Raw genomic sequence first — 15,972 nt, 5'->3', positions numbered from 1 at the left:
ACTCGTGCATGCACAATAGTACTCGTCCACGCTCTTTTGGCACCCAAGGAAAAAAAGGTTAGCCAAACCAGGTTGAGAGTAGCTATTGGCTCATCGACCTTCGGTGAGATAGGGACTTGTCTATCCCAAGCATGTGAAGACAGATTCCAGCGGACTGAGTGGGTGAAGTCTACTAGATTAGGACAACGGTCTTGAAGGCGATCTCTGCAGTTAAAGAAAATGCAGGGAGCCCTTAACTTACAATAGTCTGTTTAGTGACTGTTTGGTGACCACAGCACTGAAAAAAAAATCAACTTATGGCATTTTTTCACACTTGGGACTATTACAGCCTTCCACACAGTCATGTGATCGGAATCCAGGCACTTTGCCACTGACTCATATTTATGACGGTCCAAATGTCCCAGGATTACGTGATCCCCTTTTACGACCTTTCGGCAAGCAACATCAATGAGGAAGCCAAATTCATTTAACAACCGTGTTACTAACTTAAAATTCATTTAGCATCTGGGGCAAGAAAAATCATAGCATGGGGCAAAAGTCACTTGTCTTGCGTAGCAACATCAATTTTGGGCTCAGTTAAGGTTGTTAAGTAGAGGATGATCTGTCTTTTTAAATCAATGGCTTTTTTCCTCCTTCATTTTTCAGTCAAATCACCTGAGAAATATTATAACATGTAAGGGAAATTGACTTGTCCTAAGTCATCTAAGGTGCTTCCATAACTGAAAGCAGATTAAACCTGTCCCAACCAGCCTAACATTTGTCTGCTGTATTACGGGAGCCATTTTAAAGGCAGCTGCTAAAATTAGGTGGCTAAATGAACCTACTTCATCTTGTGATATACACAGTAGGGACACAAATTCTGCAAGAGTTTTATAGATTTCTTACGCTAAGCTCCAATCATGCAGTTAATTTCAAAGGCAACCAGGGAACAATATTGTTTATATATATATAAAAAAGAGCATGGAGCCACCCATACAAATTTATGTCTCCCTTTTCAAATACCTGAAGCATACCTCAGATAGCTTCCTGCTTTTGTGACAAGACTAAGGGGCAAACACCAGTGCTATAGCCACAGCTATGGGAGTTAAATTTATATACCACTTCACAGCCCTCTCTAAGCAGTTTGTAGAGTCAGCCTATTGCCCCTAACAATCTGGGTCCTCATTATACTGACCATAAAAGGATGGAAGGCTGAGTCAACCTTGAGCTACTGAGAATCAAACTTCTGGCAGTTGGGAGGAGAATAATAATAATAATAATAATAATAATAATAATAATAATAATAATAATAATAATTTATTAGATTTGTATGCCGCCCCACTCCGAAGACTCGGGGCGGCTCACAACAATAATAAAACAATATTACAATGAAACAAATCTAATATTAAAAACATATAAAACCCCATCATTTAAAACCATGCAGCACATACATACCAAACATAAAATATAAAAGCCTGGGGGAGGTGTCTCAGTTCCCCCATGCCTGGCGATACAGGTGAGTCTTAAGTAATTTGTGAAAGACAAGGAGGGTGGGGGCAGTTCTAATCTCTGGGGGGAGTTGATTCCAGAGGGCCGGGGCCACCACAGAGAAGGCTTTAAAGGTCATTACCAACACTTTGAATTGTGACCGGAAACTGATCAGCAGCCAGTGCAAGCCACGGAGTGTTGGTGAAACGTGGACAAATCTGGGAAGCCCCACGATAGCTCTCGCAGCCGCATTCTGCACGATTTGAAGTTTCCAAACACTTTTCAAAGGTAGCCCCATTTAGATAGCATTGCAGTAGTCAAACCTCGAGGTGATGAGGGCATGAGCGACTGTGAGCAATGACTCCCTGTCCAAATAGGGCCGCAACTGGTGCACCAGGCGAACCTGGGCAAATTAGCCTGCAATAAAGCATGCTAACCATTAGGCAAGCAGGAAGGCACGTCTTATATACCACTTCTCTCTAAGAGGTTTACAGAGTCAGCCTCTTGCCCCCAACAATCTGCGTCCACATTTTACCGACCTCAGAAGGATTGACGGCTGAGTCAACCTTGAGCTGGTCAGGATCGAATGCCTGGAAGTGGGCAGAATTAACCAACTAACCACAGCAAATAATTCTGATATTATTAGATATAGGTCATGTTGGATGGATAACCAAGATTTGTTAATAAAGAGGTGCATTTTTTAAAAAGTCTCATAAACACTGGTGCAGCAATGCTAAAGAAATGAATTCCACACACCAGGAAAAAAAATAAAAACAAGCAAAAAAAAAAATCCAGAGAAGGGCTACAGAAGGGTCTTTTTTTCCCCACTGATTTTTTTTTTGGAGATCTAAGCAGTTCTGTGCCCTCCTCGTAGAATTTAACCTTCTTTCAGAATTTCAAACTACTGAGTTGCTTTGCCCGTTATCAAAGGACTTCGATTCATGTTCACATAGGGCCTGAAATTGCAAAATGCGAAGTCAAAAGAAGAAGACCGCTACCTGTATCCGATATGGGTTTAATCGTAAAAAGGGATCACGCCTATGTAAATGCATCTCTTTATTTCTTTCTAAATTATTCCACAGATGGTGGATTGGAAAGCGGCTTCGAACAACACGTCTAAAATGCAATAACCAGGCAAATGTTTGTGCTACCTCTCCAAATAAGAAAGAAAGAAACTAGATGATCTAGATAATAAAATATGAGTTGCAACAGAAGGATTCAAACTAGGAAGAGCCAGCCTGGGGAAATAATTCCAGGGCTGTAAATCTTACTGAGAAATTTCCGGCAGCCTTCCTAAAATATGATGGGTTTTCCCCCACACTCATCAGATCACTATAATTGCAATTGTTTCCACTATTCTTGGTTTACTCCCACATAACTATAGTAGGATTACCTTAATTTACAACAGTTCATGTAGTGACTGTTCCATGTTACGAGGGCACTGGAACGGGGGCTTATGGCAGTTTTTCACACTTCTAACCACTGCAGCAACTATCCCCATAGTTACACGGTTAAAATTCGGACGCTTGACAAATGACTCTTATTTATGATGGTTGCAGTGTCCGGGGGACTAACTTAACAAGTGCAGTGATTCGCTTAACAATGGTGGCAAGAAATGTCGTATAAAAGGGGCAAAACCCGTGTAACAAATACCATCATTTAGCAACAGAAATGCTGAGCTCAATTGTGTTTGTAAGTCGAGGACTATGTGAGGCCGAAGCTATCATTTTGAGTTGGAGACTTTGGCCTGACACAAACAGAATAGAACTGTGGGAATTGGGGAGGAAGGAAAGGAATTGAGAAGGCAAAATGCTAGCCAAAACAAATTCCTTCAGATTCAAGGTCATCCCTTGTTTAGCACCAGCCGGAAGTACAAAGGAGGATCATGGATGCTGAAAGAATCCGAGTGGTCCACGTGACAAACTTGTGGGTGTGGGGATAAGGGACAAACCTTAACTTGGGTGGCAAACTGTAGGAAAAGTTAGTATCAGGACTACAGTTCGCATCCAACACGGCTCTGTTCATAAATTGGAACTTCAAAGAAGGCCAAGGTTTGGACTGTTACTTCTCGGATGTTAATTGGAACGCTGATAGATAGTGTTGGGCGATCCCAACAAAGTTCGGGTTTGGCGAACTCACCCGAACTTTGCCGTGAAGTTCGGGTGAGTTCGCCGAACCTGAACCTGAACAGCAGCAAGCCGCTGCAGTATCCTTTTCTGTAAAAATAAACACGGAGGTGGGGAATTCCCCACCTCCTTTTGCTTCCTTTTATTTTTACAGAAAAGGATGCCGCAGCGGTGCTGCAATTAAAAGGAGGTGGGAAATTTATTTATTTATTTATTTATTTATTAGATTTGTATGCCACCCCTCTCTGTAGAGTCGGGGCGGCTCACAACATACAATAAAACAATTCACAACAAATCTAATAAATTAAAAAATTTAAAAAAAAAAACCATTATTAAACCAGACATACACACAGACATACCATACTTAAATTGTATAGGCCTGGGGGAGGGGGGAATGCCTCAATTCCCCCATGCCAGACGGCAGAGGTGAGTTTTAAGGAGTTTACAGAAGGCAAGGAGGGTGGGAGCAGTTCTAATCTCTGGGGGGAGCTGGTTCCAGAGAGTCGGGGCCACCACAGAGAAGGCTCTTCCCCTGGGACCCGCCAGACGATATTGTTTAGTCGACGGGACCCGGAGAAGGCCAACTCTGTGGGACCTAATCGGTCGCTGGGATTCGTGCAGCAGAAGGTGGTCCCGGAGATATTCTGGTCCGATGCCATGCAGGACTTTATAGGTCATAACCAACAGTTTGTATTGTGGTCCGTTGCCATGCAGGACTTTATAGGTCATAACCAACAGTTTGTATTGTGACCGGAAACTGATCGATGGGATTCCAGGGGCGGGGCTTTTTGGCCGGCCAGGAAGTAGTCTCCGTGACATCAAAGCCCCGCCCCCGGAATCCCATTGTGGTATTTCCCACCTCCTTTCACTTGCAGCACCGCAAGCAAAAGGAGGTGGGGAATCCCATGATGGGATTCCCCAGTCTCCTCCCAGGTGACGGCGTTTCGAGGTGTTCGTTGAACGCCGAACCCGAACTTTACCCAAACCTTTACTGGTTTACTTTGCAAGTTCAGTTCACCCAACACTACTGATAGACTACCTATACAAGCTAAATCTGCCAATCCTAATTAATACAATAGCCACAGATAAGAGAGTCAGGAAGCTTTGGGAATTGAATTTCCGAACAGACGGATTTACTTGTTGCATTATTTCAAAATTACAGAAAGGAAGATGCTAGAGATTCTCCACAGCGTTGACCTGTATTAAAAAACATACTCACCAGTTCCACATCGGAAGGTACATTCAATCCCAAAGGGGCGATAAATGGCTCTTCGTTTTCTTCTACGCTTTCTGCCTTGGTTACAGCCGCTATAAATTAGAAGAGGATAAGCTATCATGCAAAAAACCTTTTGTATACACCGAACTCACATCAGATTAAAGCGTCCCTTCTCGACAGTCTATTTCTTTTTCTCCCCCACCCCCCATCTGCATATTTCCAGGTTGCGTTATAGTTCTGATTTTGTTTCATTACCTCTTGTTATTTGTTTCACCTGCCTCTGTGCTGAGGAACACAAACATGTTTCTGCTAACCTAAGGGGTGTAACTATCGCTTAGGAGACTAAGACGCCTTATTGCGTCTCGTCAAAGTTGACACTGCAGATGTTTGCACATGTTCCACCTGAGCGACGTACCAGCAAACATTGCTTGAGCAGCCAGAACCAATTAAAAGGAGAGTATTTGAAGAGTGTGTACAGTAGCGATTCAGAAGTTAAGAGCTATTGGGAAGAAATCCATCTCAGTCACAATGATCAGACTGCAGACTTTTCCTTTCTCGCTGTCAAGAAGATAAATCCCTGATGCATGTTGTGCAACCAGTGTCTGGTGTTCGAGATAATCTGCACCACCTTGTTAGATTAAGTCACAGAAGTAACTAAGGAGCTGACTGGGATAACGACATTTCATTCATTAATGTCTTTTCTCCGATACCTGGGTGCCTTGTTTTTACAAATCAGTAGCTACAGCTCAGCCACTTAAAATGACCAAATCTGTTCAGCTTCTTTTTTTAAAAAGTTGGCAGCGTTCTCTTTCCCATCTATAAATTATCCCCAAATCCTGGAAAACTGGCTGCAAGCACACTTGGGTCCGTCCTGTACAGAATTCAGATAGGGGAATCTTAGGGTAGGCCTAATTCTTGTTTTATACCAGTGGTTCTCAACTTTTGTAATGCTGCGACCCCTTAATACAGTTCCTCATGTTGTGGTGACCCTCAACCATAAGTCTAGCACCAATTCACCCAACAGAGCTTTGGCAGGAAGGTCAGAGGGACATCCCCACTGTAAACGCCTGATTGGTCAGATTGTAAAAATATGTTCCAAGGCACCAGAATAGAAGCTTTAGATCCTAACACAGTGTTCCCTCGATTTTCGCGGGTCCGAAATTCGTGAAAAGTCTATACCACGTTTTTTCAAAAAATATTATTAAAAAAATACTCCGTGGTTTTTTTGCACACCAAGGGTTTTCTGGGGCTGCCCGATATACAATACTGTGCGTTTTAACTCTCCTCCTCCCCCCTCCACCTCACCTGTCCTGCTTCTTTAAATAAAAGCTGTTTCTGCCCCAGCCTTCCCATCCCACCCCTTTAATTCTCAGAGTGTTGGTACGCTCCAATTGAAGCTGAGACTTACGGCCGCCCCCTCCGCCGCAGTGAGCGCAGCAAATCCCCCTGCTTGCTGCCCCTGTGGGTTCTGGGGGTAAGTAAAACCAGGAATGAAGGAGGGAGGGGAGGAAGGAAGGAAAGAAAGGAAGCATCTCTAGTTCGCGGAAATTCAACTTTCGCGGGCGGTCTTGGAACGCATCCCCAGTGAAAATCGAGGGAACACTGTAGCATGGGAAATTTATCTTTTCCCGTGGTCTTAGGCGACCCCTGCAAAACGATCATTCAACCACCAAAGGGGTCCTGACTTCCAGGTTGAGAACCGCTGTTTTAAAGCTTCCAAGAAAACCTTTTTGTCTTCCTCCTAGTCCTCAAACATTTCACAATTTTAGCCTGCTTGACCCACCACTAATCTTTAGCTTCCTTATTTCTCCCCCTTGTATTTTTAGTGTTGTTTTGAAAAGCAAAAGTAAAAAAAAAAAAGCAAAAGCTTTTTATCCCAATCGCAAATTACTCTACTTTCCCTCCTGCTCAGTCTTGTTAATTCTGGTTCTGGAATATAAATCAGTAAATATTTGCCCCCCCCCCCCCCCCACTATTGGTGGTGGTGGTATTATCAGTCGGGTGATGGGCACATGCACTGTGCACTGTTTTATGCTTGTTTATGTAATTCTTATGTGCAAAACCAATAAAAATATATTTTTTTAAAAAAATTCTGGTTCGCCTTCAGCTTTGTGGCAGCCATATTTGCTGCTGCAGGTCCACCCCATCGGCTAGGAGCTTACCAATTCAGGGAATGGAGATGGGGCTCCCCTCTACCCTGCAGGCCATCGCCCTTCGCTTATCCCCCTCTATGGGATAAGCGACCTCTATGAGATCGTGGTCCGGGCTTCCAATATTGTCAAAGGAGGCAATTGTAATAGTCATCCATCACTAGATGAACTCCGTTAACCTTCAATTCAATTATCTTCCTGTGTTCAGATTTTTAAACAACCCCATGCAAGAACTGGGATCAGAAGAAAATATGCAAAGCCACCTCAGAACTCAACTTCTATCTCCTCTGGGTTTCTCCAGAACAGGCGAGAGGATACAAGCATCAAAAAGGACTAGGAGAAGATTAAGACGGATCTGCTGAACAACTAGGGGAGATATTCTGCCCTCGCTTAATACCAGACAAGCAGATACAACCTTCTGATCTATCCCAGAATCAATGGAGTTGTAAACTCTTCTCTTCAAATTCCCACTGGTTAATTATTAATGGCATTTCCCCCTCCCCCCCAAAAAATTAATCTGGGAGAGCAATTTTAGAATTGTAATTTAATTATGGGGAAGGGCAGGGAAGCCTCAGATTCAACACAAGCGGTGTGTGCTTGTGCACAGGGGATATGTGGGTCAATTTCACTTCTCCCATACAAAGCAAGTACTAATGGCTCTCAACAATTGCGCTGCAAAGTTCCTAATGCCTACGGCAAACAAATGAAACCATAATTTGTCAGTTGCACAGGAAGTGTAGTCCTGCTTCTTCTTACCCCAAAGTCTGCAGGGACTACAAACCATACAGCAGACAAAGCGATTTAACAACTGTCTTTATTTTCCCCCCATTAATTTATAAACATTTCCTGCCATGCAGTTTTTTTACTTCCACTGTCACTGGGAGAGAGGAAAAAAAAACAAATATGTTTTCAGAGACATTAATAGACAGCTAAGCTGACTGCAGGGGAGTTGTTTTAATGATCTGACCCAAGAACATCTGTTTCTCTTTGGCGGTATCACAAAACCCGTGTGATTTGACACTACGATAAGCCTCACCATTACAAGCCCCTAAAAGCATGTTGAGTTTCTTAAAGAGCAGTGGGCAAACATCACACATTAACTATGCAATAGCTACTATTCTATCCATTCTCCCTACTACGAAGGAAATGGATCATCATTAAACTTTAATTTACCGAGAATGCAGCAAAAAAAGGATGGCACTTGTAATCAAACGTGACAGTCTCGGATGTTCCTTGGGGTATGACTGCATAAGCAACTGGTGGTGGTGTGTTTTATTTTATTTTATTTACCAACCACATTGTGCCTATTGCATCACACAGAGAGGCAATGAGCAACCTCAGCTATTAGGTAAGCAAAAATGAATTAAAATTTTGACTTTGCCACGATGCAGTCTACATCCTACATCCAAGAATGGCTGAGGAAGGCTGATATAAGGCAACCTGAATGTCTCAAGAAAGCACACCCAAGTATTTCAAGCAAGTAAGAATATTTCAGGGAATCTGAAAAAGAACTGATCACAACGAGGGAGGTTACACTTTCTTTGTTGGATTTTAAAAGGATCGAGTAAGCTAATATACTTGCTTGGCAGTTGTAAGCTACTCAATATAGAGAATATTTCAACCTCTAAAAAGTACTATATTTTACGCTTGAAAGCCAGTTAGGCTTAGTAGTTAAGGCACTAAGTTAGAAGCCTGGAAATCACAAGTTGTAATTCCACTTTAGACATGAAAGCAGGCTGGGTGACTTTGGGTCAATCACCAGGAGACGGTGAATTCTAGTTTTGCCTTGGGCATAAAAGCAGCTGGGTGACTTTAGACCAATAGATGGTGAGTTGCAGTTCTGCCTTGGGCATGAAAGCAGGCTGGGTGACTTTGGGTCAATTACCAGGAGATGGTGAATTCTAGTTCTGCCCTGGGCATGAAAGCAGGCTGGGTGACTTTGGGTCAATCACCAGGAGATGGTGAATTCTAGTTCTGCCTTGGGCATGAAAGCAGGCTGGGTGACCTTGGGTCAATCACCAGGAGACGGTGAATTCTAGTTCTGCCTTGGGCATGAAAGCAGGCTGGGTGACTTTGGGTCAATCACCAGGAGATGGTGAATTCTAGTTCTGCCTTGGGCATGAAAGCAGGCTGGGTGACTTTGGGTCAATCACCAGGAGACGGTGAATTCTAGTTCTGCCTTGGGCATGAAAGCAGGCTGGGTGACTTTGGGTCAATCACCAGGAGACGGTGAATTCTAGTTCTGCCTTGGGCATGAAAACTGAAGAGATTTGTTTCGTGTACAGATGCCTCCAACCTGAGGAATTCAATTCCTTTCATCGACAGAACTACAAAATCCTAGTCTTCTCAATATATATAAGAAAGCAATTTTTTCACAGACTTGCCCCTACCTTTGGCCTTGAAAGGCTGTTCTTCTTCCTCAGTGGGCTCTGAGGGATCGTAATAATCACTACTGTAGGTAAATCCGACTGCGTTATAGGATCCATCCTCGGCCAAAGCTTCGCTCAGCCTTTTATATTCTTCCTCTTGAAGAAAAAAGCAATAAGCAGTTAAAAAACGGGAGGGGGAGCATCTAAATACAGCTAATTTAGAAAAAATACAAAAAAAACATGTAATTTGCCCTATCATTAAACCACAAACGTTACAGCAAACTGACCACGTGGGTCATGTATGAACACTGACATTTCCGCCCATACAGAAAAAAAGGTATGAGCTTTGTTTCTTCTTCTTTTTTAGGGGTGGGATGAATGATCTTGGTTTATATTTTTTAAATTTTCTCCTGTTGAAATAAGCAGTGAACATCAAGGGAAAAAGAGAGAGAGAGAGATGAACTTTTCGATGATACGATACTGTTAAAGAAGAACAGTTAAAAGAACGTGTGTTCAATGCTCAGCCTGCCCTCAAAACGTGGGCAGCAATTCTGGGTGGCTTTACAAATAAACTATGCTGAGGTCCTCAGATACGCAAAGACGCTCGTTTTTTCGAATCCACTTGGTTACTGTCAAAATAATATTAGAAAGAGTGAGTATATAACGAGTGGGAAACAACATTTTTTAAAAAATTTTTTAAAAAAATTTCAATTCAACGCGGTGCTATTCTCAGGAAATTGTCCTAGATTTTTATACCTTGCCTTGCCTCTTCCTCAAGCAAGTCTGTACGCAAGGCTAAATACCTCTCTTCGTCACAGAGAGCTTCGATTCGAGCTTCCTCTTCGGACAATTGGTAATCTCTGTTCCAGGTGGAATATTCGGCGTCATATTCGGAAAGGTCGTGCAAGTGGCCACGCCCATCGTATCTGCAAACAGGAGGGGGAGGATCAACCAAGGGACTTTGGGCTCGGCTTCCTGCCAAATCTATCAATACTTACCACCTATATAATGGAAAAGAACCATCTACTGAATTAAACGAGGGACCCATTAATCTGACTCAACGTTCCTGACCCACTTTCTTTAACAAGAGCAAAAAACAAGCCCCTTTGGGGAGTTATTGATTATAATTAAACATGGACTATCTAACCGGCTACCAAGAAGAACCAGCTGCTATGCGTCCTTGCCATTTGTGGTTCAACCATTTAATGACTCTGGCCAACATATGTAACAGCTATGCAACAGGGAATTTTAGTGTTTTTTTTTCCTGCAAAGGCAAATTACTTACATTTACACAAACCCAAGTACATAAATACCTATCCGTAAGAACCAAACGGTGGGCAATTCCTCGCTTCTCTCTGCTAGTCTTGCATTCTCAGGAGAAATCTTCATCAAAGAAACCTGGATCCATTGGAGGTAAAATCATGGCTAGGCTCGGCCCCTAGCTATGCGGCTGAGGAAAGAAGTCCTGGGTTATGTGGTAGAGAGAGACACATACATAGGAACAGCAACATTGGTGCAATTTAAGGAGGTTTTTTTACAGGAAAGGCTTGCCAATGCCCTGAACTGGATATCCATCGCTTTACGTTGGGTATTTATTTCACTCAAATGGTCACTTTTTTTAAACTTTTTTTTTGGTAATTGTCTGTGTTTGTAAGCTGTTTAAGTATTTCTTTGGGCTTTTGGGGTTTTTTTTTCTTTGCATAATCTGTGCAAGGCTGGTAATTAACACAGGATTAGGGTGAGACTTAAAACAATTTTCTTTGTGGCTGGGAAAATATAAGCAGAAGGGAGCAACCGAGTCCATTCCACCATTCTGAGAGGAACGTGGAATATGAGGTTTGGTTAAAAGGCTTGTTAGATGAAAACTAATGTAATGTAGGAGACTTTATTTAAAAAGAAAAAAACCAGACTTGTGAATAAAAAGGCAACTTTCTTCTAAGATATAATTGTCTCAATGCCATTATTGCTTCCTCAAAAACAAACAATTCCAGAGAGAGCAAGGTGAAAAAACAAAACAACTGCCCTGAAAGATTATCAATCAATAATTTAGAGCCAGTTTTCTATAGTGACTAAATCTATCAAACCTCCTTAATTTACAAATGTAAAATAATAAAAGATCATGAGCATATCCATAGCTTGCTCTTACCATTTTTACATTTTTTAGCTAATTTGGCCTATCAGAAACTGTGACAGAGCATTGGCTGATATGTGCAATTGTTTTGACTGATGGCCATGAAGCTGAATCAATGTTTAATTTACGTTTTAATTTGATTCTAGGAAGTAACAAAATATTGCCACATAACCTCATGCAAGACATATGCCATGGCATTACCAACAGTATGTTTTTGTTCTCAATGTTTAAAGAAAATTTATTTTAACTCATCAAAAATAATCATTGAGTTTTGTATCATTCCCAGTAGTGTTTGATTTGGGAATTGGGATCTTGTAAACTCACAAAGCTTGTGTAAAGCAAAAAAATGGAAGGAGCAAGCTCTTTAATATGCCACACACTCTTTTCAAACCAAAGCCTTCAGACTCTCTCTTGCTTTACACTAGGGGAATTGTGCTAACAACAATGCCATATCAGTCCCTTTGGCTATCCATTTTTTTCACTAAAATGCCAATAGAAATGCTTTGATCTTCCAAAACAATGAGATTAAAACCAGACAAAGAATACACCTGTCAGTTTTAGCTTTAAATAGCAGGAGTCCCCAAGCGTAACAGCATTACAGGAACCATTATCTAAATTCTGTACCATTTTGTGGCAATAAAACGAGTTTCCATGAAGCTACAAATACTATTAAACTAAACAGCTGGAACATCTATCTACAAATCAATGAAAACCAAGGTTTTTTGCCAGAAGCCGTACAAGTGTAGCCAATACATGCAACAACTTCCATCACGCTAAAAGCAGCATTGCTGCCTTAAGTGAATTAGAATATTATGAATTCAGAAACCAAGGTTCTACTTTGTCAAACGTGAAATTCCCTGGAGGATTTTAAAACGGTCACTAAACCTCACATTTAACCTTCTCTATAGGATCATTGCTACTATGCTACTCCAAAGGGGGGAAACCCACAACAAAACAAAGATTCATCAATGAATTGTAGTAGGGAGGGATGAGAATGCAAGAATCACTTGTACAAACCATTAACCCTGAACTGTAGCTTTACATCACTTACTGGAAACTCAGTCAGAAAAAAAATATGGCCTGGGCAAAGTGTCGTACTGCGTAAGAGATTTGAGGGGGGAATTGACTTTACTGCCCTAGAGAGTAGATTTTCACTAGGATAAGCATTCAGAGATGCAAATAGTCTTCCTTCCATTTGTAACAGGAGTCATTAAAAACTTTGGTTTGAAAAGAGGGTACTTTAACCCCAGTTTATATAGGATCCACTCCTTCAAGATGGAGGGAATGTAAATAACATAACAATCCTCTGCCAAGGAGGAAGGGAACATGGGGAGGTGAGGAAGGGACATCTAGATTTATCTAGATCAGATAAAGCCCAAAGACAAAGCTTTCTAGCTTTATCTGGATTAGATAAACCTTGGTGCTTTCTACTTTTCCAAAGCTGGCTTTGCTGAATCTAAAGGAAAGTTTGCAAGTTTTGTACTTGTTGGGGGTTTTTTGGTGTTTTTTTTAAAGATGTGCTGTGCCTTGAGTAACTCAACAGGCAGAATTCAAGGGAAGTTCTTAATCTTTTTTTTAATAAAAAAAATAGCTACTATAAGAGCCATATCACACCTAACTTCAGAGGAGTAGCCATGCTGGTCTCTTCCATCAAAAACCAAGCCAGCATCACAGGTAGGTAGATTTCATGGTCTAAAACCATTAAAATATGTGAAGGATTTGTTTTAATGGGCGGTTTCAGTATTAAAACCACACATTTTATAAATAATTGTTGCTTTTTTGAAAGCTGCTTTTTACCAAATCAAACTTTCTACATGTGTGGCCCAAAAACCAGCAGCCTTTTTGGAGAGACATCTCTACCCAGGCATCTGTCATAAACAAACTGACATAGGTAAGCATAGTCCAATACATGATTTCATAAAGCTTCTCAGCTATATTTGCAGATTTTTTTTAAAAAAAAGTTGAAAAATAACTTATGTCTTCCAGTAATTAGTTCTTTTTAAAGGTTAAGTACATTATATTTATGCCCTGGTATTACAACCAAGTGATGGCAAGATTTGTTATTCACCAAGAACTCACAGTAACTTGAAGTAGTGCACTTTTCCAACAACCGGAATTATATAATTAGATTGTTTACACAAAAACAAACACACTGTCCAATTTTACCTGGTTACAACAACCTAATACACAACAGTTTTTTACTGGTAATCTCAGGAATTCCTTCTACAAACTGAATGGAAGCAACAAAATTCAATTGGGGGGGGGGGTTTATTGGATTTCCAATTTTATTGGAATGATGGAGCAGCCATCTCCAACCTGAACAGATGGGCTAGTGGGAGTTGTAGTCCATATGTAGAGATCGCCAGGGAGGTGGAAATGGATGATGGGAGTCGTAATTTAGCACATCACAGATATTTTAATGTTACCTATAGATTACACAATTTATAACCCTGCACAACTAAATGACAGTATTCGTTTAGTGTAGGGTATCCAGAAGCAGCCAGGGATGCTGGAGGGGATTGTAGTCCAGAACATCCCAACATCACACAGGGATGGGAAATGTAGTCCAGTTGGTGTGAAAGCAGCCAGGGATGCTGAACAGGGGATGAGAGTTGCAGTTTAGGCTGTCTGAAATCAGACAAACATGGGGATGGGAATTGTAGTCCAACTTGTCTGAAATCAAACAGCGAAGACACATGGGGATGGGAATTGTAGTCCAGGCTGTCTGAAATCAGAGCTGGGGATGGGAATTATAGTCCAGCCTGTTTTAAAAGAGGCAGCAAAAACAGATGGCGATGGGAGTTGTAGTCCAGCTTGTCTGAAATGAGACAGCGAAGACAAATGAGGATGTAAATTGTAGTCCAGTCTGTCTTAAAAGAGGCAGCAAAGACAGATGGGGATGGGAGTTGTAGTCCAGCCTGTCTGAAAGCAGACGGGGACCCTGGACAAAGATGTGAATTGTAGGCCAGCCCTCCTCATAGAAGGCAGGGACAAGCCTTTCCTCGCCTGGGCCCAGCTCTCCCGCGTCCTGCTTGGCAGAGGATTCCCCGGCAGCCTGCCACTTCATCCCACCCATTCTCACCCTCCCCAAAGAACCACCAGGGCCACAAGGAGGGCGACAGAACCGTCAGAAGGAGGAGAACAATAAAAAACAACGAGAGTCGGGCGGGAGAGGGGTCTTGCTGTGCACCGACCTATCGATCATGATGGAGGCCTCGCCCATCCAGGGGATCAGGTGGCGGCCTTGTTCTTGCTGCAGCGCCTTCTCGTCATCGCGGAACAGCTTGCAGGCGTAGCCGAAGACTAGCAGCTCCACGCGGCCACCGCCGACCGCCCCGCCACCGCCGCCGCTCCCGCCTTCGCCGCCGCTTTGGCCGCCGGGTGGAGCCGCCGCCGCTGACGGGGCCGCTCCCACGGAGCCCAGCGTTCGTCCAGCAGGCGCCGCCGAGGCCTCCGCCCCGCTCGGGCGGCCGGCGTACATGACCCGAAGAAGTCGCCGCTCGAGAACCGGAGAAGGAAAAAAAGCCGCCCCGGCGTCGCCTCACCGCGACCGAGAGCCAGGCAGTGGCGGCTGGGGCCTCCCTGACGCCGCCATCAGCCGCCAGAAAATGGCGGCCGGCGACTTCCGGCCCGAGGACGAGAACGACCGGAAGTGTTACCTCAGCCCCGCAGATTCGAGAGGATCACCTCGGCCGATTCGTCACAAGGTGAAGCGGGTTTTTTTAATTTTAAAAAAAAAGTGGGGGGGAGAAGTCCGAACTAGGCGTTTTGAAAAAAAAGGGGGCGAAGCAAAAAGGAGTTGTGGGGTTTTGTGGAGAAAACGAAGGTTTTGATACCGAACGAAGGTGTGATAACGAATGGTAAGTCCTTGAGAGGAGTGAGGAAAGAAAAAGGGGCGGTGAAGTGGGGCGGGGATTAAAGGTCTGCTTGGATTGTAATCAGATTCAGAGTTGCAGATTGTATATTTTTTTTAATTTATTTATTTGTTCTTATTGCATTGTGTTAAAACAGTGTTTCCCAACCTTGGCAACTTGAAGATATCTGGACTTCAACTCCCAGAATTCCCCAACCAGCTGGCTGGGGAATTCTGGGAGTTGAAGTCCAGATATCTTCAAGTTGCCAAGGTTGGGAAACACTGTGTTAAAAGACCTGCAAGTCAATCCTTTTCTTTCTTTCTGCCCCTTTACTCTAGACTTTGTTCCCTTCCCTTTTTCCTCCACCATTTCGCCACTATTTTCAGAATCAGAATAGAGCTGTAAGGGACTTTACAAGTCTTCTAGTCCAGCCCCTGCTCAAGCAGGAGACACTATAGCAGACCTGGGCAAGGGGCGGCCCGCCCACTGTCTGTGACCGGCCCGCCCGCTATCTGTGACTGGTCCGCGGAAGTCGGGGTCCGCTCCAGTGCGAGGATGAAAGCGCTGACCGCGTCTGCCCGGACTCCTCCAGTTCCTGCTTTCCTCATGAATCATGCGGAAAGCAGGAACCGAAGGAGTCCCGGTAGACGTGGTGAGCT

General features: G+C 43.1%; 1 protein-coding gene across 12 annotated transcripts in view; it reads right to left on the bottom strand.

Moving 5' to 3' along the window:
- Window positions 1-15,031, bottom strand: part of SFSWAP (splicing factor SWAP) — a 151,944-nt gene extending 136,913 nt beyond the window's left edge. For 4 of the 12 annotated variants that reach the window (XM_070762561.1, XM_070762563.1, XM_070762562.1 and 1 more), the window contains exons 1-4: window positions 14,654-15,031; window positions 10,085-10,254; window positions 9,350-9,484; window positions 4,813-4,901 (exon numbers count right to left, since the gene is read on the bottom strand). In XM_070762561.1, coding sequence (XP_070618662.1) covers window positions 4,813-4,901; window positions 9,350-9,484; window positions 10,085-10,254; window positions 14,654-14,940 — 681 coding nt within the window. In that variant the 5' untranslated portion in view covers window positions 14,941-15,031. Of the gene's footprint in view, window positions 1-4,812; window positions 4,902-9,349; window positions 9,923-10,084; window positions 10,503-10,613; window positions 10,806-14,653 lie in introns of those variants that run through there. The other 8 variants (XM_070762568.1, XM_070762571.1, XM_070762565.1 and 5 more) reach the window with 7 other exon arrangements.
- Between the last annotated feature and the right edge of the window lie 941 nt (window positions 15,032-15,972).

The sequence above is a fragment of the Erythrolamprus reginae genome, chromosome 10 (assembly GCF_031021105.1).
Source record: "Erythrolamprus reginae isolate rEryReg1 chromosome 10, rEryReg1.hap1, whole genome shotgun sequence".
In the NCBI taxonomy this organism is placed as follows: domain Eukaryota; kingdom Metazoa; phylum Chordata; class Lepidosauria; order Squamata; family Dipsadidae; genus Erythrolamprus; species Erythrolamprus reginae.
This window is presented reverse-complemented; position numbering and strand designations above follow the sequence as displayed.